Here is a 26,152-nt window from a genome sequence, read left to right as displayed (position 1 = left end):
GAAGATTGTGTTTATATAAAGACACAGCTGGTTAACCAATTTCTATCAAAATGTCTTATTAAATTTAAAGTCTTTATGTAATTATTGACAGATAGATTTCAAATTTATATGATCTTAATTTGTACTTTGTAAAGACATTTTTTCCTTGTTCGAACATATCATTTTTTCACAGTGAAAATTACCCGGCAATGTGAACACATGCACATCTTTTTATCTTTTATTCAATGGGAAGGAAATCCTGTTTAATTTCTTCATCTGTATTGATGAAGTAATAATTACACTCAAGTGATTTTAATACATTTAGTTCAGGCAGATTTTCACTCAGTAGTTTCAATCATTATGAATCATGTAATTTTAATCTGTGAATGTTTGATTAACTTCAATTCTGTATTTTCGGAATATTTTAAAAACAGAAATTGCCATTTTGTTTTTTTCATGTTCAACAGAATAATATACTGTTTCAAAAAAAAAAAAAATGGGTTTTGGTTGCTCTTTTGTTTTATTCTGCATGTGTTTAAGATTTGTTTTGTCCTGATATAACCAACTATGTCTGTTCAATAGATATGTTTCAAATGCAAACACTTTATTTTTGGTCTGTTTCTTGTGTGTTGTTGGATAAGTCCATTATCCAATGTTAGGTCGCACCAATGCCTGTAGATTTGTGTAGTTTAGTCCCTCCCATTTCAGCCCATTTTAAATAAAGAGAATATCAATGTCCTGTCCATTTCATCAGACAGCCAGCATCTATTCACACATCTGCATATTCAACATGTTACAAGAGCTAACCTTCATTACCAGTAAGTTGATTTGTTTTTAAACATTAACCTATTTATTTCACCTATAGATATGAGTGTTAACCACTTTAATATGTGTTTTTGTTAACCACTTTAATATGACTGACAATATGACACCTTTCTAAGTCAGGGATGTTTATTTCATCTTTACATTTTATTTTTCAGTATTAATGCTACATTGCCAACATGGTAAGCATAAACAATCCAAATCTTTTTTTTATATTAAAATTCAGATACAAAAAAAATATGACACTTTATGTTGTGGCGTCCCTGTATATATAATAAATTGTTTGATTGCTCTCTTTCCAGGTGTTGGTATTGAGATTTTTCACCACATCGCCGGTGAGGGAACTATTGCCAAACCCAGCTGTGGTAAGTTTTCTGTCTTATTTCTGTCTCAATAAGATAGTTCCATGTTTCATTGATTTTCATAAAAAAGAATTGTAAATTAAATTAAATTTGTAAAACGAAACAAGATCATGTTAATGTTGTGATTTATCAACAGACCAAGGTACCATTAAAGTGATCGCATCCAATTATGGCCGTACAAATAAGACAGCCTGCCCAGGAGACTTTGCAGGACAACCCCAGCTCAATATTGACACATGTTTATATGATGTCACCAGTACTTTGGCCCAAAAGTAAGAAAAGTAAAAAGCATTACAGAGCTTAAAAAGCAAAATTTTCTATATTTGTATTTGTTTTTTACTTTTTACAATTTCATCTTTGTATTTTATTTTGTCCTAGATGTGACAGACAAGAGAGTTGTTCCCATGATGTGAACAATGGCATATTCAAAGATGCTTGCGGAGGATTTTACAAATATCTGAACGTGTCCTATATCTGTAGGTTGGACACCAAATTGTGAAAATTAAAATGTTAAATTTCCTTGTATCTATTGACTGATCAGTGTAACATTAAAGGGATATTTAATCAGGCACAGGAAAACATGAAATGCATTGTAGCATGTTGATCTCTAAATAACTCTTTGTTTCTCTGAAGGTTTAAAAACACAGGCGCCACTCGACTGTGATGGAAAGACATGCAGTGAGTTCTTGTTTCATTCCGTTTTCATTGACAAATACCTGAATGGTCACGTGTTGCCCTCAAAGTGCGAAAAAGTGTTCAACTCTTATTTAAAGTTCTGGTTCATTTTGTGACTTCTGTCACATCTTTTGTTTCTTTTCTCTGAACGTCGATCCCAGAGGAATTTACAATCTGTCAATATGAGAAGAAAGCCATCCCCTGTGGTAAGATTTATTTGAGTTATTTTCACACTTGGTTAAAAGTGACTTATGTAGACTTGTGAGCGTTTTTAAATGTACCAAAAAATGCTGAACGCATTCACCACACTAAATGGTTTCAAAACTGTTTTGTGTCATTTCAGGCGATCAAAAGATTTCTGTCTTCTATGCAAACTATGGAAGGACAGATTTGTTGACTTGCCCTCATTCTAACGCTACTCTCACATCCACCCTGTGCTTCTCAGACCAGACCAAGACCGTGCAACTTCTGTACTATTGGCAAACACACACAAAAGAATCACATTTCCAAGTTTTGACTTTTCAAGCGTTTACTTTGTAATCCCGACAGCTGTTTCTTTGTTTTCCTTTTAGGTGTAATAAAAAAAATGACTGCAAACTATATGTTTCAAGTTTAACTTACCTCGATCAGTGCCCTGATGTCCACAAATATTTGGCTGTGTATTACATTTGCAAATAGAAGCAAGTAAGTACTAGATGAAAACGGTCAGTTATCTTAGTGAGAGTTGTTAGTGTTGCAAAATCAAAACTTCCTAATTATTTGTAATAAAAACCAATCTCTGCTTTTTGGTTCACAAATTATGATGTAAATTCTCTGGTTTCCCCCAATTTTCATAACTTTAAGTCTGACTGCCCGGCCAATGAAATCAACTACACATCAGAAAACATCTCTATTACTGTGACCTTCTATTGAGTGGCGTGAAAATCTTCTGCTTCATTTACCATGGGATTATTATTGATCATGCTTTCTTCATAAGATTTAACAAAATTGCAACGTTATAATAAGTCATATTAATGTTTAGATTTATTTCAGTGATTAGTTTGGACAATGTTACAAGATCATTAAATTATTGAATGTTAGCAAAACAACATAGAGTATAATTGTAGTATTTGAACTACTGGATAATTAAAAAGGTGAACTATTGCCATATACTTTTATGTTTTGTATTTGTATCCTAAAGTGGGTGTTAGGAGTTTTGTTCTATATCTGGAATTAAGAACTATGTCTGTTAAATAAACTACTTTCCAATGCAATCTGATGAGTTTCATTAAAGTTAGTCATAATTTGGACTTTTTGGAAGTGTCCATCATTAGAACCCTTCGCAGTCCTTCATTCCAAAGGGCCCTTTGAAGTGGCCAGATTTGAGCTCTTCGGTTTGGAATGACCCTTCAATATGGCGGTGTTCACTCCGAATGGGCAAAATACCCAGTTGGAACGCATCGAAAAAATACAATACCATTATTAATCATATCATTAAAAAAAATAAAGAATAGCCCTACAAATCAAAAGACAGTAAAGTAGTTTTTTTCCATGCACCAGATATCATGACAACAGGGACTGTAAAAACTAATTTGTTTACTTTACTTAATGCAATTGTGCAAACTCGTTGCCTTGATTCAATTGAGTAAGCTTAACTAAACTTTATTATAAAATATATGTTTAAAATACTAAAATAAATAAATATTTCTTACTTTTCTGACTCAAATTTACTTAAATGAATTAAGTTGAAAGACTACATTTTGTCTGTAATTTTATGTTGACTAAACTCTTGACTAAGATTCTTTCAATTTCTTTATTTTTCATATTTCTTAGTCTTGATATGTATAAATCAATTTTATGCAACTCAAAATTTGCAAGAAGAGACTGATCTCAAAACTGGCATTAGCACAGTTGTAGTGACTGGTGACATAACATGTGTTACAGGTTACATGTAACCTCCCACAGCCTGTCTGTGAACATTAAACACTAACAAGTCCTTAACTTTACTGAAAAAAACATCAAATATTCATATTATTTCAACTCTCTTAATGCAATCTGATGTAATGCATACTAGGAATTGGAAATCTTTTTCGACCAATTGTGTTGAACTAACATGTTTAAATTATGTAAATAGAACAAAGAGCAAACCATATTGTTTGAGTTTTTGTCAAAACTTCAAGCAAATAAAAAATAATCATTATACTTCACTTAAAAGTAAAATTGTGTTTCAGGAAAAAAAGTACATCAATATTTTATGAAATTAAGTTTACGTTACTTAATCTGTTTGATTATTTTGAGCATTTGGTTTTACAGTGAAAAAGCCAACACAGAATAAATACCCAGAGGTCTTTAAACCATGCATAATATATTCAATGGTTTCTTTAATAGTTTCTATCGTTAATTCAAGTGGTGTAAAGTATTGGAAAAAATGTACTTAGTTACTGTCCTTAAGTATCTTTTTGGTTACTTTGTACTTGTACTGAGTATTAAAGATATTAGCTACGTTTACTCTCTACTTGACTACATTTTTGAACAAGTACATGTACTCTTTACTCCACTACATTTCTAATGAATAATGCAATTACACATTACATTTTACCTGGCATCATTCTTTTGCGGCAGTTTATTTTTGATACAGAAGAATTAATATTGCCATTTACAGGGCATTGAAGGTACTATAGCTTGTGGGTTTTGCTACATACTAAAACTTGTCGACATGGCTTCTTTATGTGAATACGAGTGCATTATCAATTATCAAGAGTTAGGGTTATCAATGTCAATCGCTGGCGGTTTATATGTGAATGGAGGACATGACAGCAGCTGAGGATAAGGCCAAAACCAGCATGTCCAGTTCATTGACTTTTTAATTTGACTTAAAATTATTTTATTTATTCGTTGTATTGAAGAAACCTTTTGAAAGAGTTTGGTTTATTATGAGCACTTAAGCTTAAATGAGACTTGAGTGTTTGTAATGGACGTAGGTTATGGTGTCAACCATGATTTGTTGAAATTTGGTAGGTGTTCAGTCTTATTTTGACTCCTTTCACTGACATTTCTCTTAAGTGTTGAGGACTAGTGCTGCTTTGAGCCTACATTCAGTACGAGTAAAATACTCAAGTACTGTTAAATCAGATAAGACTTTTACTAAAGTGGTTTTGGAATTGGTGACTTGCAACTTGTAATGGAGTAATTCGTTCTAAGGTATCTGTTGTTTACTTAAGTATGGTTTTCAGGCACTCTTAACACCTCTGGAATTTTAGCTGTTACATCTTTACTCAGTTTTCATTAAACTACATTTAAATATAGGATGAATAGAACAATAAACTACTTTGAGTGAGCTAACAGTGGAATCAGCTATGGAACCAACAGTGTATATTAAGGCAGGAACCAATTCTCTACACTTTTCAGCAACTTGCATATTTTATTGAAATGAATCTTTTCAAATTATATGGCTAACTGGTACACAGTTGGTGGTTTGTAACGATATTTGTGATAAAAACTTTATAATGTACCAGTTTTTTTCATCACCGTGTAAATGCATCATTCACGTTGCATTTACACGGCTCGTGCCAACAGATGTCGCTAGCGTGCGATCACACTGGGCATGCGTCATAGTACTTAGATTCTCATAACTCTCAACATCCTTATGACTTCGAGCCTAAATGTATTCATACATTCTAAACAACGAGTCAGGCGATCTCTTACTATTAGGGTGAATTCACGTTGAATTGACACTTTTTTTTAAATTCATCTTCATGTCAAAAGGCGTCCTATACTTATTTCATTGCTGCAACTTAAAATGTCTTATTTATCCTTTTAATTAAATCTTTTAAGTTTCAGAACATACTTTTATGAGTTGTGCTGACATAATAATCTGAATAGGCCTAACTAAAAAATATTTTGTGTAATTCAGCATATTTAAGTAGTAATAACTAAATTAAATTGTCCTTGATGACCCTACTTCCACACCAATGAAGTGCGGGATTCCAGGGTTCCCCCCAAACATTTAACACACCTTAGCAAGTTCAAACTTTGTGTCTGAAAGGTTTCAATAGCTAAAAAAACAACATCTTCAACACGTTTAATCATCAGCTCTGTGACTTGTCGGTCATGATTTTTTGACATCCTAGAGCCACGAACAGCTCTTTCGTCTACCTGACAACAATGAGCTTTGTTTTAAAAATACAGTAGTTTGCGTAACCAATTTCCAAGAATCAATCAAGTTTTTAGTCATCCATTTCATTTAGTTTAAATAAAGAGGAAAAAATTGGACAACTGTATTGCCATGAGCTAACATTAACAAAGGTTGATAAATGCGGAAAACATTGTTGATTCATGTTAACTGATGCATTACTAATACAAATACAACCTCAATGTTACTAACGTTGTAAATGTGATCTCAACATTAAAACACTACACATCACGTCACATCTAGATTACGTAGGCCCATACGTCACCCCACTACTGCAGCTAAAAAGTTACGCCGCCCCTAAAATTGTTTTGGTTTAGTCCCACCCATGAATACATTTTCCCAATATAGTTGATATTACTGTCTTGCATTTTTAAGGAAGCATCATAATCTCTTTATCCATCTGCACAGTCAACATGCTGCAACAAGAGCTGACCTTTATTCCCAGTGGGCAATTGATGTTAAATAGACATCAAATTGACGTCAAACATCGGCATCAAAGAATTGGTAAAAAATGCAAATCAAATCGATGTCAAAATTTGACATCAAATTGACATCAAGTTTTGACGTTAATTTGATTAGCAATTTCTTTTACATTTTTTAACAAATTGATGTCCTATTCTAGACCAATAAATAATGAAACAACAGTACTTAATGTAAGACATGTTTTATTAAATACAATCAGCTACAATTCCAGAAATTTAAAATGTTCTTAAACCACTAATAAATATAAAATCCTCCTTGAATTACTTTTTAATTAAATATTAACATTTAAATTGATATATAAATATTAAGTGATCTGGAAAAAGCCATCACATGACAAAATTGTACATATTACAGGTTTGGATATCATATGAAAGCTCTCAAGCCCTTTCCATTTGTTAAAAACATTTACATTTACGTGTAGTTATTTAGCAGACGCTTTTATCCAAAGCGACTTACAGTGCACTTATTACAGGGACAATCCCCCTGGAGCAACATGGAGTAAAGTGTCTTGCTCAAGGACACACTGGTGGTGGCTACTAGGATAGAACCAGCAACCTTTTGATTTACCAGTTCAGTGGTTTAACCCACTAGACCACCCACTCCATAAAAACAATTTGTAAATTAAATAAAAACAGTTTTGGAAAGGGCTTAATAGCTTTCATATGATACTAAAACCAGTATTTTTTATTTCACCATGTGATGGGTTTTCCCAGATCATATCCCAAATGAACAAAAATAATTTTGATAAACAATTGGCTTAAGGCCTACTTATTCAGAATCTGAACACACATCAATCGACGATTTCCCCTTTTGTCGTCCCATACCCCCACATCTATCGGGAGCAGACCGGAGATTTTTTAGCTGTATTTTTTTATTTCAGCCTCTGATAATGAAGGTTTGGACTGCTGTAGTGCACCTAAATGAAGATGAAACCACAATTAGCACACCTTTTAAGACATTAAAATATACCTAACATTTTTCAGCAACCATCACTTGTACATAGAAGTTAATGCAAGTTGCTGCTCTTAAATGTTTATTAACACTAAGATGTTCCCAGGTTTAAATAAGTATCTGTTAAATTTAGAAATGTGCACTACTTGCAAATATTTAAGAGTTGTTAAATGTTTTAAATGTGTCAGTTTACTAAGATAAGATTGTAATTTAAGCATTACATGTTTAATTTACTTAAAATGTAGCATATGTTGATAGACACTACATCCTCTAATCATACAAGAAAAGTAATGTAGTACCTATTATAACACGACATAGCCGTGTTTTCCAAAGGCCTTCTTCATTCCTGAGCCATCCATATTCATTGTTGACATCAATTTGTTTGTAAGAATTCTGAAAAAAAAGACAACCATATCAGTATTCAATGATTGTTAAGATTGTTGAACAATACAACTAAGTGACCAGAACAGCTGAGAAGTTTTCCTTTGAGCACAGTAACACAAATTGTCATTGAACCAGCTTTTGGTACCTTTAGTAGTGTGGGCTGGTCCTGCTTGACACAGTGGACCATCTACCAGGACATTTTAGAACACTTCATCAGTGTGTATCAAATTATGAATTATAATTATGGGTATGTTTCGCTTTGTCGCATAGCATCGGTAAAGAGATTCAAATGAGGGCATTTTTATTTTATCCGAATATTAATTGCAAAACTAACATTACTCACTGACATTTCTAAATCGTTAACTCAACGTTACACGCTTAATGGATCGCACATTAACATTACCTCAGAAATCTTCACGGTACTTCTGGCGGGATATTTCAACTCACCAGATTCTAATATATCGCCAAGTCATATATTTCATCAAAACACAATCTTCTAGGTTTTCAAAGTTACCCAATATATATCGTATTTTTTATTTCATGAGATGTTTATTACTCACCTGATAAAAAGCGACAACCTTGTCCAATGCTTCGACCGCATAGCAAACACTGGCCTCTACGCAAGACGTGATGACGTACGTTTCAACGGTCAACGTAGTAAATCCTCCAAATATTTTTATAAATTTTATATTTTTACGTGTATGTATAAAATAATATGTTATACTACATTTGCATCAAATTTCACACAAAAAATAAATTAATTGTTGTAGTCCATTCACTAACTTCAGCTGCTGAGAAACCCGGAAATGTGAAATAGGCCATGGCGCCGTCTACAGGTGGTATTAAGAAATACATAAGACAGATAATAAATGGGCATTAAAACTACAGAGAATGAATGGGCATTGTAGGCCCAACATTTTTCATAATAAAATTAATGATTAATTAATGATTATTAATAAAAATTAAGGAAAAATAAAAATTTATAAAATATTTATAAGAGTTTTTTGACTAAAATGAACATGAAGTTGTAATACTGTAAAAATGGTACATACATTATAAGGTATTACAATTTTATGAGTATTTTCAATTACAGCAATGTTTTTCTAATTTTACAGTAATATAATATCACTATAAATAACAAAAATAAGGATACATAATACTTTATGTGGGGTTACAGCAAAAATGCTGCTTTTGTTTTTAATATTTTAAATTGTAATTACATCTGAATGTATTATTGGCAAATCAGTATATTTTCTTGTAAAATTTAACAATCACTGTTTCCTTTTATTTCAGCATGAGTATTTACATACTTTTAAAAAAAGTGTTTTTTACCACAGAAGTTACAGCAGTCCACTTTCATGTACAAATCCAACAACTGCTTCAAAAGATGTGACAAATAGATGCATTTTGAGGGGCCAGTTAGAAGAAAAATGCTATTTCAACTGGATTTACATTGATGTCAATATGATGTCAATACAACATCAAATGAATGCCTATAATGCAACGTTGATTTGACGTCATTTCAATGTCAAACATATTGGGCTATACTTACATTAACCAATTTCAGTATGGGATAAACCTCATATTTTCACCTCATTAAAAACCTTGAAGAATTTAATGTATGATTTGAATTTGAAATGATGTGGTGCACCATCTTGATCAAATCTTGTCTGAAATTTGACGTCAAATTGACATCGAGGTGCCCGCTGGGTTACCTGTAAGCACATTGAGCCGCAGTGAACCCAGATTTTATTAATGCGATATGTGGGTGTGATGTTGCAGCGACATTTATGTTCATTTAAAATGTATTGTTGACCATTTTAACATCTCTTTTCTGTTTTATTTTTCAGTACTAATGCTACTCTGCCAGCATGGTAAGAATCAACTTTTTATGTCATCGTCAAATGCACATCGTGTGAGATTAACAATACAAATGTTGAATATTTGTATTTCATGTACAGGAATGTACTTGCAAATGTAAATGCAGTAGTGTAGCATTTGTTCTTGTAAAAAAATTTTTTTTCTCTCATGCTTTAGCAGTTGAACCAGACGACTGTGGAGAAACAAGATGTGGTAAGTTCTTGTTTCATTAAAATATGATATTATCTATCCTGTTGCTCATGGTTAATGTTTTCCTTTTATAAAAAGTTCTCATTTATGTCGTGACTTCTGTCTATAACTGACAAATATGTTGTGGATCTTTTTACCATAAACCCAGAAACATTTGAAATCTGTCAAAATGAAAAGAGGACCATCAGCTGTCGTAAGGCCAATTTTTTATCTCTTGATGCTTTTAAGACTATGAAAACTGTCTGAGTATGACTGAATTAATATCTTTATAATTATTATAATTAGAAATCCCCACCATTTCATGTGTTTGTACACCTTTACAAATTGTCATAAGAGTTTTTTGTTTTGGCTTTGTTGATTTATGCTTAAAATACTAAACATTCTAATAATATGAGTCATACAAATGTTTGTGTTGTTTCAGCTGTGCGTCAAAAGATTTCCGTTTACTATGCCAACTATGGAAGGACAGATTTGACCTCGTCGGTTTGCCCTCATTCTAACACTACTCTCACGTCCGCCACTTGCACCTCAGACCAGACCTGGATCGTAAAACTTTTGTACTATTACCGAACACATGCATACAATAATCACATTTTCAAGTCTTCACTTTGTAAAACACCTGCTTCTTTATTTTAATTTATAGGTGTGATAAAAGAAATGCCTGCCAACTTTACATTTCAAGTTTAGTTTACCTCGATCGGTGTCCGCACATCCACAAATATTTGAGGGTGCTTTACACTTGCGGAGCACAAAGTAAGTATTTCTGTAACTGCCTTAAACATATGCTTACATAGTGATAGTTTTGAGTAAGTTGGACAGTGAAAATAAAATCGTCAAAGAAATAATCTTTGCGCAGGTCTGACAATCCACTATTAAATTATGTCAACCTTGCCTTTTATTGACTTTTTACTGCATTGTTTTAAGATTGTTGACTAATGCTTCATGAAATTTAATTTGTCAACATTATGTTTTATATTCTCTGATTTTTTCCACATTTAAAGATTCAGGGTCAAGGTCATCTTCCTGGTCTGATGGTGACTGAAAACATCCACACATCATACACATCTCTATTTCTGTGACCTTTGTGTGAGGAGGAAATGTATTTATCTGTTTTCTTCAATAAGTTAATTAATTCATATACAATTTTATATAATCATTAAAGTAGAATGTTAGCAAAATAATATAATGATGTAGTATTTTGTACTGGTTGATTTCTAGTTGCTCTGATATTACTATACATTCACTAATGACATCAAAATTATATTTCTAATGCCTAAGATTAGCATTGCATGAGTAATTAATCAGAAATATTTTCTTTTGTGTTTCAACCAACAAGACATCATTTTATTATACTGTGAACTGTTTGGAGTTAGGCCTCTAATGTTAAATAAACTACTTCCCAAATCAAATGTTCTGGTTTGTGTATCCTATTAACTAAATGTTGAGCAAAATTTCTGTATGACCAAGAGTACAGTTGCAGCATTTTTTGCCAAGTTTAACATCTTTGTTGGTCCAGGATCAACAGTTATGTAATAAAAAGAATAAGAATTATGTACGAACCCCTAACACAGGCCAGGTTTTCTAAACTATAAAACTATAAATTGCATAACATACTGTTTGATAAAAAACAAGGTAATAGTGCAGTAAAATGTAGCTTTTATTGTTTAATATTGAACAATTTCACATTGGATATAATTTTAGATATATTTTTATAAACTGAAGCATTAAAAAACATACGCCTTTAGTATTCTAACATAACTGAAGAGATTCAATACAAAGCATGCAAACAAAAACACAAAAGAATCAGGCTTCATTCAGATGATAAAATATAGCTGGATTAACATTACCAGGTGAACAAACAACAATTCAAAAAGGACAAGCTGTCATACTTCTCCCTTGAATATGATGCAAACAATGAGAGCTGATTAACAATGGATTTATAACATGCATTACCTGAAGTATGAATACTGTGTGTGTTTTGGCTATTTCAGCTACAGCCATTACCTGTAGATGCACAAGATAAATATCACAGAAATTCAATCCGCTTCAGCAAACACTTTAAGAAGGCCTTTTTATATTCTTGTGTGGTCAAAGGTCTCTGCGCAAAGCAACATCTATTAAAATGGTGAACTGTGTCTGGTGTGACAACTGATGCTGAAATCCCCACATTCATCATTTTCACCTCAGAGGAGTGGACCGTGTTATTGCAGAAAGGCATGACAGATTAAATGCATGTCATTTAAAGAAATCCAAAAATTATAAAAACAAGCACACAGGGTTTGCTGTTTGTGCTTCCACATGTTATTAACTTAATTTTGGAGACGTAGTGTGTGTGGTCCGTATCGTGAACAACACAATCTGTCAGGAGAACAATAAGAGATGGCGCTACCCCTGTAAAATCATGTGTTGACTTGACTTAAAAACATGATGTAAAAAAGGGGCACATACATTTAAAGTAAAGTCAATTTAAGGAGATTTTAGGTCAAAATAACAAGAACATTTACACAAATATATGAGTTCCCTTGACCTTCTATACTTAAAAAATGATGTAGCACAAGTTCAATCAACTTACAGTACTCATGAAGACATTTACCTTTAAGTTTATATTTTATTATATATAATAATAACAAATAGTATTGAAATAATTAATGAGTTAATGTCAATCTTTTAATGATTCTCCACAGAAGCACACAACATAAATTTCTCATGTGTGTCTTCCTTAATGTGGGTAGAAATTTGATGGGTTGAACACGGTATTTGCTTACCAAAACAAACACGAATCACCTGAATGGAAAATTAATGGAAAACGATTTTTTACAACAAAACAACATCAAGAATACTAAATACATCTTAAATTTCGTTAAACATATTATTAACATCTATATAGATGCCCCAAACGTGGTTATTATTTAAAACAGCATGAATAATCAAACTTTTCAGGCACAAGGGCGTAATGGTATTCCTCACAGCATTTGTACTGATAATATTAAGTTCTTTGCACTGGAAATGTTTGTTAGGTTTACATAATTTTAACTACAGTTTGCACAACTCATAATTTTCAATTCACTTAATACATACTTTTGACCTTTACTTGTATTTCATATTTTTGTTTTTACAAGAACAAAGGATTTTAAATTAAGCTAAAAGTGTTATACATTTGTTTATTTCTAAGTAGAAGCTACTTAACATAACACATTATAATTGTTGAGACAACGAATCACTTTTTAGAGTGAATGTCAAACAGGTCATGTACTGCTCCTATTATTATGTGACAACAAAGAACTGATGTCATAGTAAATCAGTCATTGCTCAACCCTTCTTCAAAAACGACCCTGCCCCGTTTTGGAGTTTCCTGCCTCCATCTGAGATCTTCAGGCTAGTGGCTCAGGTTCAAGCACGTGATTGAATGGAGGCGTCGACTACTGTGCATATTCATGAACCTTAGAATAAAACGTTCAGATTACTCATCTTTGTTGATCAATTGGCACGAGATTTGGTATACAGCTTTTAGAGACACTGCAGACAAAAAGTTTTTAGACTATTTTCCATTGGCAAATCCGTTCTCTAATAGCGCGTCTACGAATGTCATGACGAGCACTCCTTTATTTGATGCTGTATCTTTACCAAGCTTTCGTGTTTTGACACAAGGAAACATACACAGTTTAGGCACAGCGCCACCTACTGGCCCAGAGATATAAACGATGGCTATCTTTGCTTACAACTGTTGAAAACTTTGGTGTAAAATCATATGAGAGTTTCTTTGAATCCATTGAGGCAAGATGAGTCGACCCTTACCCAATGTCCTTCAGAAGAGAAGTTAAACCAAGGTCCTTACTCCCTGTGGTCATTAAAAATCCCATGGCACTTCTCGTAGAGAGTAGGGGTGTAAACTCGGCGTCCGGCCAGATTCCGTTCAAAGGCCCCTGTCAATCATGGCCTTCTAATATCCCCCCCCCTCTGAATTGGCTCTATCTCTCTACTCTCCACCGATTCTCTCCTTATTCGTCCAATTAGGACTTCGCCCAGTTGAAAATTGGTCAGATTTCCACGAAATTTGGAACGTAGCATCTGGATACAGTATTGACAAAAATGCATTTAAAGATTTTTGATTGATCGAATGGTTCTTGTAAACTGTGTCAACGAATTCTAAAGCGAGCTCGCCAAAGGGTCATGAGGCTGTGTCATGTGACTTTTGTTTACTGACACAAAACTTGTTAGGCATCAATAATGCCACATGTTGTCAGCCTCATAAAAATAAGGTCACGTACATACTTTAGCTTGACTCTGTAATTGCTGCTTGTGGCTATATTTTGGATTAATTTCTTTAAATTGTTTGAGTTTGCTGCTGTGTGACTGAACACACAAACATCAGTTGTCAAACTGTAAATCTTTTAGAGTGCAATAATGCAAAGAGTGCAAATTAAGAACTATAAAAATGCATTGGAAATCTAAATAATCCTCCATGTGCAAAGAAACTTAGTTGATCATCTATTTTAATGCATTTAGGGGTGGTTTCCTCTTCAGGGTTTAAGACTTGTCCTAGATTAAAATAAATGTTAGATCTTAACTGAAAACAGCTTTCACTGACACATCTTTAAATACATCAGTGCCATTGAAATATATCAAAATTTACAATAGTAATGTTGTTTTGCAAGGTATGTTTGTAAAAACTGCATAAATGGCCTAATTTAATTAATCAACTACTAAAACATATACAAGCCTGCTATCTAGTGGTCAAACAGGGATTTTCAAACTTTTTAGAAAGTTTTACTTCTTTCATCATTGTTGAGAGACTTTCAAATTTTATAAATACTTTAAAAACCTTTGAAAACATGTATTGCACGCATAATAATTATAGACCAAATACTTCCTTTTTAAACATATTCTCAATATATAAATGCTCACACACTTGTGTGTATCGGTGTACATTGATTCAGTAGTGTTCAATAAAATATTCTGTTAAATAAACACATTCAACAGGTTGCTGAAGTGCTCCAGTATAGATATCTGTTCATTGTAATCGATTTCATATGGTGCTAGAAACCACAAAAAACTCTGAACACCAAAAGAAATCAGTCAACCTTGTGAAGAGGACGAACAGAACACAGATCGAAGAGAATGAAGGTGGTTAGGTTTTTAGATTGTTCTTAGTGTAGGAAACACATCTCTTTTACAACTCTGAGTTCAGATTGAGTGCTAGATTTTTTCATCAGTACTCTGAAACACCATCTGAAACCAGCCAGCTTCAAAGAGGCGTAACAGTCAGTAACAGTCAGCATCTCGCATGCTGTCCTTTGATGATCAGTTGCTGAAACATAAATCGTATCAACAACGACAATATTAAGTAATATTTGTATAATTACCTGCTATAAAGACATACATTATTTTTACTTTGCTGAACCCTGAAGAAACTTTTTCCACTTGTTTCAAAATAAGTGTCAGCAAGAAATAAGGCATTTTTTCCCTAAATGTTTCTTCAACTCTTCCAGACTTTGGTTTTTGATTTAAAGCTATCATGTGCCTGGTAACCACAATGTCAAAAGTTATAAAGTTATGTAGGCTAGTTAACCCTCTGGCTTTTGGCCATAACGTCAAAAGCATTATTGTTAACAACGCATAGGCTATTTAAAACATCCCAGTTCGTAACCTCCGAGAAATTGCGTCAGAACTTCAAAGTTGGGGTGTATCTTAACAAAACCTCCTGGGGCCAGTTGCAACTACTTTGGACGTAAAATGCGCCTTGAGTCCTGCGAAGAATGTATACCGGTTGCACCACCCAGTATAAAACTAGTCAGAGGAAAAATAAGTAAAAGTTCTTGATGTTTTTCCGTGGAGAAAAATAATAATAATACAGTATATAATTTAATGTTGGATCTAATACAGCCCATCGCTAGCTACAGAAAATTGGGGGTTTTAAAGTGGATTTTAGCGCTCTTCGTTTAGCACTCAGTGAACACGTTTTGTGAACAATATTGTTGTAATGTTTTCTGTTGTGGAAGAAATGGAAGAAAGCACGAACGATCAGATATTTGACAGGCCTAAAGAGGAGCAAGAAACTTAATTTATCCGTCAAATAGCCTACCTAAAATAGCGCTGAATTATTTCAAATTCATTCACAAGAACGAATGAAAGGCTCCTGGGCTTAAGTGTTATTTCTAAATTATATTTAGATTACATTAGGCTACACGAACAGAAAATCTACTGCTAGATGTCAATGTATACAGTTTGTTTAAATGCGTCTAAACTGGATTCAACGAATGATGTATTTATTAAAATGATAGGCCTACGACAAAATTCAACAAATCGTTTATTTAATACAAATATCAGACAGTAAAATGATACAAATATGAACATAAATTAAATAAAATATAAATAGTAATAATTAGCGACTAGTCAAACGCAAACCGGAAGATAAATGGGGGTGCGCACGCGTACGATAAAACGGTCCCGTTCAGTTTTAACACATTTAACACCATTCGGCCCTGCCGATAACTTACAGGAATGTTTCATTTTAACAACACGGAATGTTACTAATTAATCAACTAATTATCAATGCAGTTATAAGAATCTGTAACCGACGGGAATGGAGTGCTCCTTCATTATCTTCTGTCAGACGTCTATCTTTCGTTTTTTCTAGTTTCGTAAGCGTTTTTTACTGTAATTTTTCTTTTATAACTATTGTTGCTCTCTAAGTTTTTTAATAATTTGAGGCAGAAGAATGTCACTCTCAGCCGCGGAAACGCTAAAGGGCAGGGCTAGTCAACTGCAGTTTTAGCACGCAACTATTTGTCGTATGCAACTGCAAATAAGGGCGGGAAGCAGGCTATTAGTGCAAGAATGGAGGCGGGTCACGCCCTGAGGAGAGAAAGGTCAGGCCGTGATGAACCCATCTGGTCGCACGTCTTTACGTGATGCGAATTCGCAGATCAGAGTTCATCAAACTGGAACGCAGCGGCATGCGCAACTTTGCAACCGAAACTTGCGTGTCCAGTCTGTCGCATTCGCATGTATGGGAGTCAATGGAGCAAAAAGACAGGTGTGACCGCGACCGAAGACGCCATTTTAACGTCACAATGGGTAGGGATTCAGATGGTGCAACACATGTAAATATTTATCAAAAGTCTGGACGTCCAGTTGGTGCAACAAGACTTAAGCCTCAGAACGCGACCCTCCTCCATTCTTGGGCTAATTTCCTAATTTTCTGCTTACCGCAAAATTTGCAATTCGCAGCGGCATACGCAGAATAGTTGAATGCTCAAAGTTCAGTGTGACCAGGGCTTTATTGCACAACGTCAGTAGTCTATTTTTCCGACTGTTCTGGGGGGCGGAGCCAACTCCGCTATAAGCGCCGTCCGAGCGGCATTACTCATAATACTTCTTGGCTAACGCGTGTGTCCAGTGAGACTTTTGTAGTATATATGTATGGCATGAACATTACAAGTAAATTATAGGGTAATTTTCTTTTTTCAAACTTTCTTTACTTGAACCGTGTGTTAATACCTGTAGATTTTCTATCGTTGTACTGTAAGTGTTTCTAAAATTTGCTAAATGGAATAACACTAACAATCGTTTTTTTACTAGAACTTTGTTACCTGTAATTTTAATTAGAAATCTAATACTCTTAGTTTCTAACCGTATTCGTAGTTGGCTGGAGGATGTTAATAGTTAAATAGTTAACTGTATATTCTTAATCAAAAACAATATTAACACTTAAACTTGAACAAAAATTGAAAGTTTTGGACTTAATAAAAATGAGTCCCACCCATTCCAAACCCATTTAAAATAATAACAGTATGTGTTTAGTTTCAGACGGTTTCAGGTTTGCTTCTATAAATAAGTATCCAGAACAATCTTCATCATCAGAAAGCTTCATCCATCTGTTCATCATTCTGCAAACATGTTTCATGGAGAGCTGAGCTTTCTCACCTGTAAGTCTGATGATCTTTTTTACAACAGAAAACTCTTATTGCATGTGATTTAGTGACATTTGTGCTCGTTCATACACTTGTTACTTGTATTTTTTGTTGTTTTATTTTTCAGTGTTGGTGCTACTATGCCTGCATGGTAAGAACTGATTTTATGTCTTATATAACAGATTCACATGAATGAATGTAACTTTAAATTATAATTGTTACTACAAATGTGTATAAGTATCTGTTTGTCTCTGTAGGGGTCAAAGCAGTTGACCTCATCACCTGTGAGGGAGAAACTGCCAGTCTCACCTGTGGTTAGTTTTTCATGTCTTATTCAGTTATTGCAGTCTTATGTTCCTCCATCAAAACAATAATGTTAATTTTACTCAATTTATCACCAGCTCAAGGAACCATTTTGGTGATGTCTGCCAATTATGGGCGTACAGACAGCACAACCTGCTCTTCTGGAAAACCAGCGGGACCACCCTCAAATGTGCTGTAATTCTAACAATTTTTTTTGCGTGTAACAAACATTAGTATGACACTATTTTTCATCAGCACAGGGAACCATTAATGTGCTTTCTGCCAATTCTGGGCGTACGGACAGAAAAGCCTGCTCTCCTGGAAGACCAGCTAACCAACTCTCAAATGTTCAGTGCAGACAGAGCACATCCCTAAGTGTGCTGACCACTCAGTAAGAACAATAAACGTCAATAAAGAGCTATAAGATTTTAAATATGTCGAGATATTTTGTTTACATTTGCTATTCGTTTTTTATCACAGGTGTGATGCAATGCAGAATTGTTCCATTGTTGTGGGGAATGCAGCTTTCACTGAACCTTGTCTTGGAACTTACAAATACCTGAATGTGTCCTACGAGTGCATCTTACCACCAAGTGAGTTGTACATGATAGTACATCTTAAATTCAACTACAACTCATAAAAACTCATACATAATTCATACTTCATGCTTGCAATTCCAGGTTTGCTTTGTAGTCAATGTTTTGTGACATATTTGCATAAAAAGTCCTCATTTGGGCTGCAAAGGTAACCAGATAACATAAAATGTTATGTTAAAAAATTATGTTGAGCTGGGTCGAAGTTTCTCAACGGATTGTTTGTCAGAACATATCAAAATATGCATATCAAAGCATTTATGTTCATATTAAAGCTTGATATTAAGGCATCCCTTTAGATTCAAGAATTATTACAATTTAATTGGAAAAATTCTTTAATGAGAGATTAAAATAAACCCAGTATTTGTTAAGTTTTGGATAGTAAAATTGTGCTCCAAAAAGTAATGTAATGCAATTTAATGCTTTTTAACTCCTAACAAGCTTTTCATCTCTGACTCAAGGTGCACCAACGACAAATCTGGTCACCTGTGAATCAGAAACTGCCCGTCTCAGCTGTGGTGAGTTCTCTGGAAAAAAACTTTATCAACAGAATAAGGGTTTTATTTAAACTTGGAAATACCATTCTTCCCTGTCATTCTCAATATGTATCACTATTTTTCAACAGACCAGGGAAACATTAATGTGCTTTCTGCCAATTATGGCCGTACGAACAGCTCAACCTGCTCTACTGGAAAACCAGCTAACCAACTCTCAAATGTTCAGTGCAGACAGAGTACATCCCTAAGTGTGCTGACCACTCTGTAAGAACTGTAAACATCAATAAAGAGCTATAAGATACTGTATTAAAATGTGATCTTGTTTACATTTTGCATTGTATTATTTTTTCATCACAGATGTAATGGACAGCAGAGTTGTTCCATTGTTGTGGGGAATGTAGCTTTCACTGAACCTTGTCCTGGAACTTACAAATACCTGAATGTGTCCTACGAGTGCATCACACCACCACCGCCAAGTGAGATAAACACATGCATGGATGCTACATTTAGATTGAACTAAATTTAATTTCACATGATACATATCTCATGTATCGCATCAGATTTTAACTTATAGTCACTGTTTTGTATGAAATGTATTTATTCATACATTATAGCGTAATGACATGTTTGAATGCGTGTGCACCATCCATCCGTGACACTTTGTCTCTAAAACTGTATTAACTATTGTCAATCATGGGACCAATTCCCATGATCTTTAACCACCTAGTAGCTTTTTCTTTTTTTAGTTAGTTTCTCTGGGATTGACGTAAACCCAACATTCTCACTAGAGAGAATATCAGAATTTTACCAAATGAAGTGCAATAGTCAAGTAAAGGATAGTTAATGTTACTTTTTAGCATAATCTTTAATGATAATCCTTAAAACTCTTCATCTGACTCAAGGTGCACCATCAACAAATCTGTTTACCTGTGAATCACAGACTGCCCCTCTCAGCTGTGGTGAGTAGTCTGGGTTATTTTTTCATGTTTTTTTCCAGAATTCTTATGTACCGGTACACAGTAAGTAAATAGATGTTAACAGTTACTATTTAACAAACACACCTGTGTCACTATTTTTTTACCAGCACAAGGAACCATTAATGTGCTTTCTGCCAATTATGGACGAACAGACCAAACAACCTGCTCTACTGGAAAACCAGCTAACCAACTCTCAAATGTTCAGTGCACACAGAGCACATCCCTAAGTGTGCTGACCACTCAGTAAGAACAGTGTGAAGTTGTGTGACATTGTCAAGAGACTATTTATTAAAAAATTGTAATGCTTTCATTATTCTTTGTGTTATTAGATGTGATGAAAAACCAGATTGCTCCATTTCTGTGAACAACGCAGTTTTTGGTGATCCGTGTGTAGGAACTTACAAATACCTGAATGTGTCCTACACCTGCGTCCCAAGTACATTATTTGCTATTATTATGACTTAGAAAAGTCTTTGTTAATGTACTTTGTCTATAACTGATTATATGTTTTGCTTTTCTCCATTATAATTCAAAAGCAATTATTATCTGTCAAGATAAAGGCAGTACCATTACCTGTGGTAAGATTCAATTCTCATTTTCTTTGTTTTTTCTCTTTGCATTTTTCTATCAAAGTGAAACACAGCATACGAATAACAGCTTAAATATGATCTACCAGTGGCCTATCAGGGGCGTGCTAATACTCGATATGTGTTTTTTTAAGAGGGGAATCGCAAACTTAACATTCACTTTGCTAATTACGGGAGGAGAGATGCGGTGACCTGCCCTCATTCTCGTGCCAGCGCCATGTCCTCCACGTGCACATCTTCACAGACCAGGAACCTCCAACTCCGGTATCACTGCTGTGCATCCACATGAAAAGCAATACACCACACTTTCTTCAAATAAAATGTTTGTAATAATATGCACCAACAACTAATCCTAGCATCTGTTTTGTATTTCTTTAGGTGTAATGGCAAGAGACGTTGTGTCCTAAATGCTTCCAATTCACAGTTTCATGATCAGTGCCCTCACATCCATAAATACTTGGAGGTGTCTTACAGTTGTGATTAAATGGGAGTAATTTTTGTATCGTTCATTTGTCTTTGCAACCACTTTGTTTATATGGTTTAATGACATAAATGTAATTTCACGATATGATATGAAGACAATACGCTTGTTTAAAATCAGAATCCTATTTTCTATCAGAAGCTAATCATTGGTAAACTCTTGACAAGCTTCATTCATGACAAGCAGTTTTATACCATATTGTTAAAGTATTCCTTATACTGCTTTGTAGTGTTTTTCCTTGTTCTGACATACAATTTCTTCACAGTGAAAGATGACTCCGCAATGTGAACACATGCAATTCTTTTACACACAATTTATGTGATCATTTATTGAATGGTAAAAAAATCTTTTTATTTGGAGTAATAATTACACTCAAGTGATTTTAATACATTTAACTGGTTGAGGCAGAGTTTCAATCATGTAGAATCATGTAGAATCTGAATCGGTGAATGTTTGATTAACTTCAATTCTGTATTTTCTGAATATTATAAAAATTGCCCTTTTGGTTTTCATCACAAGAGTGTTCAGTCACAAGATAGTTCAACAGCTAGAATAATATACTGTTTCAGGATTTATTATGGGTTTTGGTTGCTTTTTTGTTTTATTCTGCATTGGTCTAAGGTTTGTTCTGTCCTGATATAACCAACTATGTCTGTTCAATAAATATGAACAGATGTGTGTTTCAAATGCCAACACTTTATTTTTGGTCTGTTTCTTGTGCGTTGCTGGTCCATAATCTAAATGATTTGACAAAAAAACAACCGCATGTGAAATATTAGGTTGTACGGATGTCTTTAGGGTTGGGTAGTTTAGTCCCTCCGATTTCAGACCATTTTAAATAAAGAGAATGATGTGCGGGATGATGACGTAGAAATGTTTGGTCCCCTTCACCCTTTAACCCTTCAAAGCTCTCGCCCCGGAGGGTAAACCATTCGAAGGGCATAGGGATGAGCTCTTCGAAATGGAACGTAGGGTTGGTCTCTTCTCTAATCTCTTTGCCGGTTTGTTGCTTGTGGCTATGTGGTAGTTTGTAGGACAATTTGGTCAAATTGTTCTTAAACGTTGCTTCTGTGTACCCTTGTTGAGTTTTGACTGTAGTTGTTTTTTTTGTTTAGTTTTCAGGATTCCTACTTAGCTTGAATTTAATTAAACTCAACTTTATTTATATAGCGCTTTTTACAATTTTCATTGTTACAAAGCAGCTGTACATGAGATATATTGACTACAAGTAAAACAACTAAAGTCATATACCTGACAGACATACAAATGCTCCACACACACAATATGCATACATACTTACACACATCGACATAGACGCACACACGTACAGTGAAAGCACACATTTAAGATAAAGGAGAGAGGAACACAGGTCAAATATTAAACGGACTATATATTCCTATATGCAATATTAATTATGTAAAACTTCTGAATTCTAAAGCAGCGCCCCGGCCAGGCAAATAGTGCAAAACAGTATGCAAATGGTGGGGAGGAACCAGAGGATTCCAGTTCCCCTCTGGCAAAAGCTGCTGCCTCTGCACAAGCTCAACAGTGCTTGCACAACAAGGCTAAATAAAAAATAAATAAACTTACTAATAAGGTAAATTATAGATTTAAGATCATCTTTAACACTCTAATAGCATTTGAAATTTTGTAGTGAAATCGTGTCAAGTCGCCGCGTCCTTTATCCAGCTCTATCATCTCAGCTCTTGTCAGGTCACCGCTTCCCATTCTCAGCCCTGCCATCAGGTCTGGGCATGAACTGCATCCTGCGGTAACCTTGGAACAAAGAGACAAGACTGGCTGAGAGTAGAGTACTGTTCTGCACTCTTTGATGCAACAAGTACATCATTTTGTTATTGGATGTGTTCCTGATTCCGGTTGATCTAAATAATGCAGCCTTAATCCTCTGAGGATTAATATTATGGAAGTGTAGTGTATGCAAGATTGAAAAGATGCGTCTTTAGTCTAGATTTAAACTGACAGAGTGTGTCTGCCTCCCGGACAGTGCAGGCAAGAATATTCCAAAGTTTTGGCACTAGATAAGAAAAGGATCTACCACCAGCACTTGAAATTCTAGGTATTACCAACTGACAGGACGCCTGAGAGCGTAATGCACGTGGAGGACTGTAATACAATAGAAGTTCACTCAAATACTGCAGCGCTAGACCATGTAGGGCTTTATAGGTAATAAGAAAGATCTTTAAGTTAATGTGATGCTTTAAAGGTAACCAGTGCAAGGTTGACAGAGCAAGGGTTATATGCTCCTGCTTTTTTGTACGTGTAAGAACTTGAGCTGCAGCGTTTTGAACCAGTTGGAGTTTTTGTAATAGGCTTGCAGGGCAACCACCTAAAAGTGAATTAAAGTAATCTAGTCTTGATGTCATGAATGCACAAATTAATTTCTCTGCATCTGACAGTGACAGCATATGACGTACTTTAGATATATTTTTTTTTAAATGGAAAAATTTTACAGGTGTTGGCTCTCAAATGACAGATTACTATCTAATACAACGGCAAGATTCTTGGCTGACGACGAGGATTTTATGGAGCATCCGTCAATAGTTAAGCACTATTCTTGGTTGTTTCGTATGGCGGTTTTCGGTCCAAAAAGTGTTACTCATCCAGTTTAAAAAAAAAACTGCCTTGGGATCTGATGTAGTGTTTACTTCACACCTTAATCTTTATTTTTACTGATTGGGTCTTTACTACATCTGTGTGCCTGGAGCTGTCTCTTCAGATCCCAAGCCAGTTCCCTTCTTCGGCTGGTTCCAGTTTTTAAATATAACCCTTATTTATTTCACCTAGATATGAGATATAGCAGCAAAGCTGTTTATTTATTTATTGTCAATAACTTTAATATGAAGGACAATGAGACCTTTCTAAGTCAGGGATGATTATAAGTATTTTTTTATAATTTTCCCATTTTTAATGCTAAGCCAACTTGGTAAATATAAACAACACAAATACTCATAGTATAAGCAAGCCTTTTATGATTCACATACTAAACAAAGAATTAACTTATGTTGTGACATCCTAGCATATAAAATAAGTTGTTTGATCGCTCTCTTTCTAGGTGTTGCTATTGATATATTGCACCACATCGCCTGTGGTTAGTTTTATGACTTATTTCTGCCTTACAGTTTCAAGGTTTCATTGTTATTTGGTAACGCTTTAGATTACGACCCGCAAAAAACTGCTTAAGTAAACTGAATTAACGGTGTAAGTTTGAGTAACTTTAGTATATAGTATAACTACGTGTTGGTATAAGGGAACAAAATTTTAGTTTGAGTAATAAAGGGGTATCAACATTATCCAATCCACAGAGAACTACATAAGTAAACCTAAATATGTGAGTAGATATAAGGGAACGAGAATATATAAGGGAATATCTATCTATGTACCTGTATAACATACCCGGCTTAATACATAACAAAACTACCATGAACCCAAACTGCACACACATTTAAATTGATTTCTTGTCTGTGTTTTTTGTTCACTATATACAGATTCTAACTTTAGTAAAGTCTCTTCTCTTGATGTGGAATAAGAAAATATAATACTTAGGGCGGTTTCACAGTCAGAGTTTAAGACTAGTCCCAGACTAAATTAAATGTTTAAGGTGTCTCGAAAGCAACTTACACTGACATCTTAAATTTTATCAGTGTGTTTGTTTTTTTACTTGACATGCACACCATTAATGTTTTTTGTATATCCTAATTCAACTAAGGCCTAGTCTTGGTGTAAACTAGGGCTGTCAAAAGATTAATCGTGATTTATCGCCACCAGAATAAAAGTTTGTGTTTACTTATATATCTGTGTACTGTGCATGATAATTTTGTATTTATTAACACACATCCATGCACATATGTAAGAAAAAAATAAAAATTAATAAAAATTTATATATAATTTAAATTATTGGTAAATATAAATAAATACATGTAAATATTTCCTAAATAAGTATACATGTGCATGTGTTTGTATTTATAAATAAAAAATAATATGCACAGGACATATATGATGTAAACACAAACGTTTACTCTGGCTGCGATTAATCACGATACATTTTTTGACAGTCCTAGTTCAAACTAATCCCAGTCGAAACCAACTCTTATCTACTATTTTTGGATAATAAAATCAATTTTTTTCATTTTTAACCCAGAATAGGGCCGAAATGAGACCAAACAAGCCAGTGGGTGAAATTAACCCAGAAGAAGATCTTCCAAAAAATCTTCAATGCAAACAGTGCAAATGAAGTACTATAAAATGCATGAAAAATCTACATAATCCACCAAGTGCAAAGAAAAATAGTTGATCATCCATTTGGATGCATTTAGCATACATCTAGAAATAATGGTGCACACAAAGTAAATGCATATGAATGCTTTTTAAAAATAATAAAATAGTTACTACTAAATTTGGTTAATATGCTGTCAGACGTTTATAGGTAAACACATTATGTATAATTAATTAATGTAAAAAAACGATGAAAGAATTATACAGACATAGTTCCCTCTCTGTGCTCAGCAAGAAGTACAAGTAAAACATACAAGCCTGTCATCTAGTGGTCAAATGGGGGTAGTTTTATTTTAGTTGATAGGCTTTCAAATTAAATAACTACTTTAAAAACATTTAAAGAAATGTATCACATGAATAATAATTAATGACCAAATACTTATTTCTCAATACTATTCTCAATAAAAAAAATTATCACTTACCTTTGTTCGTATGTGTTGTTTTCTATTGATTCACTAGCGTTCAATAAAACATTCGTTTAAATATAAGAATCCAACAGTATGCCGAAGTGCTCCAGCGTAGATATCGGTCCTTCATTGTAACCGATTTCAAATGGTGCTAGAAACCCCAAAAGACTCTGAACACCAAAAGAAATCAGTCAACCTTGTGAT

General features: G+C 34.1%; 2 protein-coding genes and 2 long non-coding RNA genes across 6 annotated transcripts; 3 read left to right on the top strand and 1 right to left on the bottom strand.

The window, feature by feature from the left end:
* The first annotated feature begins 741 nt into the window (after positions 1 to 741).
* Positions 742 to 2,886, top strand: LOC130409097 (L-rhamnose-binding lectin CSL2-like). 2 transcript variants are annotated; one of them, XM_056732738.1, is made up of 10 exons: positions 742 to 797; positions 960 to 983; positions 1,104 to 1,166; positions 1,300 to 1,435; positions 1,542 to 1,639; positions 1,797 to 1,841; positions 2,000 to 2,044; positions 2,182 to 2,308; positions 2,411 to 2,522; positions 2,682 to 2,886. In XM_056732738.1, exons 1-9 carry the CDS (start codon positions 770 to 772, stop codon positions 2,514 to 2,516), a joined length of 672 nt encoding a protein of 223 aa, XP_056588716.1. In that variant the 5' UTR covers positions 742 to 769; the 3' UTR covers positions 2,517 to 2,522; positions 2,682 to 2,886. The 2 variants fall into 2 exon arrangements, with proteins under 2 accessions (XP_056588716.1, XP_056588715.1); XM_056732737.1 differs by having other exon boundaries at positions 2,411 to 2,886.
* A 3,771-nt stretch (positions 2,887 to 6,657) lies between these two features.
* On the bottom strand, positions 6,658 to 9,528 carry LOC130409098 (uncharacterized). The gene is made up of 3 exons (XR_008904816.1): positions 8,388 to 9,528; positions 7,743 to 7,836; positions 6,658 to 7,408 (listed from the first exon to the last, which is right to left on the bottom strand). It is a non-coding gene; the product is annotated as an uncharacterized LOC130409098 (long non-coding RNA).
* A 341-nt stretch (positions 9,529 to 9,869) lies between these two features.
* LOC130409099 (uncharacterized) lies at positions 9,870 to 11,115 on the top strand. Its single transcript, XR_008904817.1, has 5 exons — positions 9,870 to 9,900; positions 10,046 to 10,090; positions 10,319 to 10,454; positions 10,541 to 10,650; positions 10,899 to 11,115. It is a non-coding gene; the product is annotated as an uncharacterized LOC130409099 (long non-coding RNA).
* A 5,224-nt stretch (positions 11,116 to 16,339) lies between these two features.
* On the top strand, positions 16,340 to 21,852 carry LOC130409095 (L-rhamnose-binding lectin CSL2-like). Of its 2 annotated transcripts, XM_056732734.1 has the most exons (15): positions 16,340 to 16,974; positions 17,701 to 17,825; positions 17,938 to 17,961; positions 18,068 to 18,124; positions 18,212 to 18,504; positions 18,594 to 18,706; positions 19,168 to 19,224; positions 19,332 to 19,467; positions 19,561 to 19,679; positions 20,106 to 20,162; positions 20,288 to 20,423; positions 20,510 to 20,616; positions 20,717 to 20,758; positions 20,902 to 21,031; positions 21,146 to 21,852. In XM_056732734.1, exons 6-15 carry the CDS (start codon positions 18,604 to 18,606, stop codon positions 21,249 to 21,251), a joined length of 993 nt encoding a protein of 330 aa, XP_056588712.1. In that variant the 5' UTR covers positions 16,340 to 16,974; positions 17,701 to 17,825; positions 17,938 to 17,961; positions 18,068 to 18,124; positions 18,212 to 18,504; positions 18,594 to 18,603; the 3' UTR covers positions 21,252 to 21,852. The 2 variants fall into 2 exon arrangements, with proteins under 2 accessions (XP_056588712.1, XP_056588713.1); XM_056732735.1 differs by lacking the exon at positions 16,340 to 16,974 and having other exon boundaries at positions 17,510 to 17,825.
* The last annotated feature ends 4,300 nt before the right edge of the window (positions 21,853 to 26,152 follow it).

Source organism: Triplophysa dalaica, chromosome 20 (genome assembly GCF_015846415.1).
Source record: "Triplophysa dalaica isolate WHDGS20190420 chromosome 20, ASM1584641v1, whole genome shotgun sequence".
Taxonomy (NCBI): Eukaryota; Metazoa; Chordata; class Actinopteri; order Cypriniformes; family Nemacheilidae; genus Triplophysa; species Triplophysa dalaica.
Note: the sequence above shows the minus strand (reverse complement) of the source record. Positions and strands in the feature narration are given on the sequence as shown.

Coding starts and splice junctions, on each gene's coding strand:
- LOC130409097 (XM_056732738.1), top strand. CDS start 770: ATGTTACAAGAGCTAACCTTCATTACCA. Junction 984..1,103: donor AATGCTACATTGCCAACATG/GTAAGCATAAAC, acceptor CTCTCTTTCCAG/GTGTTGGTATTGAGATTTTT. Junction 2,309..2,410: donor ACCAAGACCGTGCAACTTCT/GTACTATTGGCA, acceptor TTTTCCTTTTAG/GTGTAATAAAAAAAATGACT.
- LOC130409095 (XM_056732734.1), top strand. CDS start 18,604: ATGCAGAATTGTTCCATTGTTGTGGGGAATGCAGCTTTCACTGAACCT. Junction 19,225..19,331: donor AACTGCCCGTCTCAGCTGTG/GTGAGTTCTCTG, acceptor ATTTTTCAACAG/ACCAGGGAAACATTAATGTG. Junction 19,468..19,560: donor CTAAGTGTGCTGACCACTCT/GTAAGAACTGTA, acceptor TTTTCATCACAG/ATGTAATGGACAGCAGAGTT.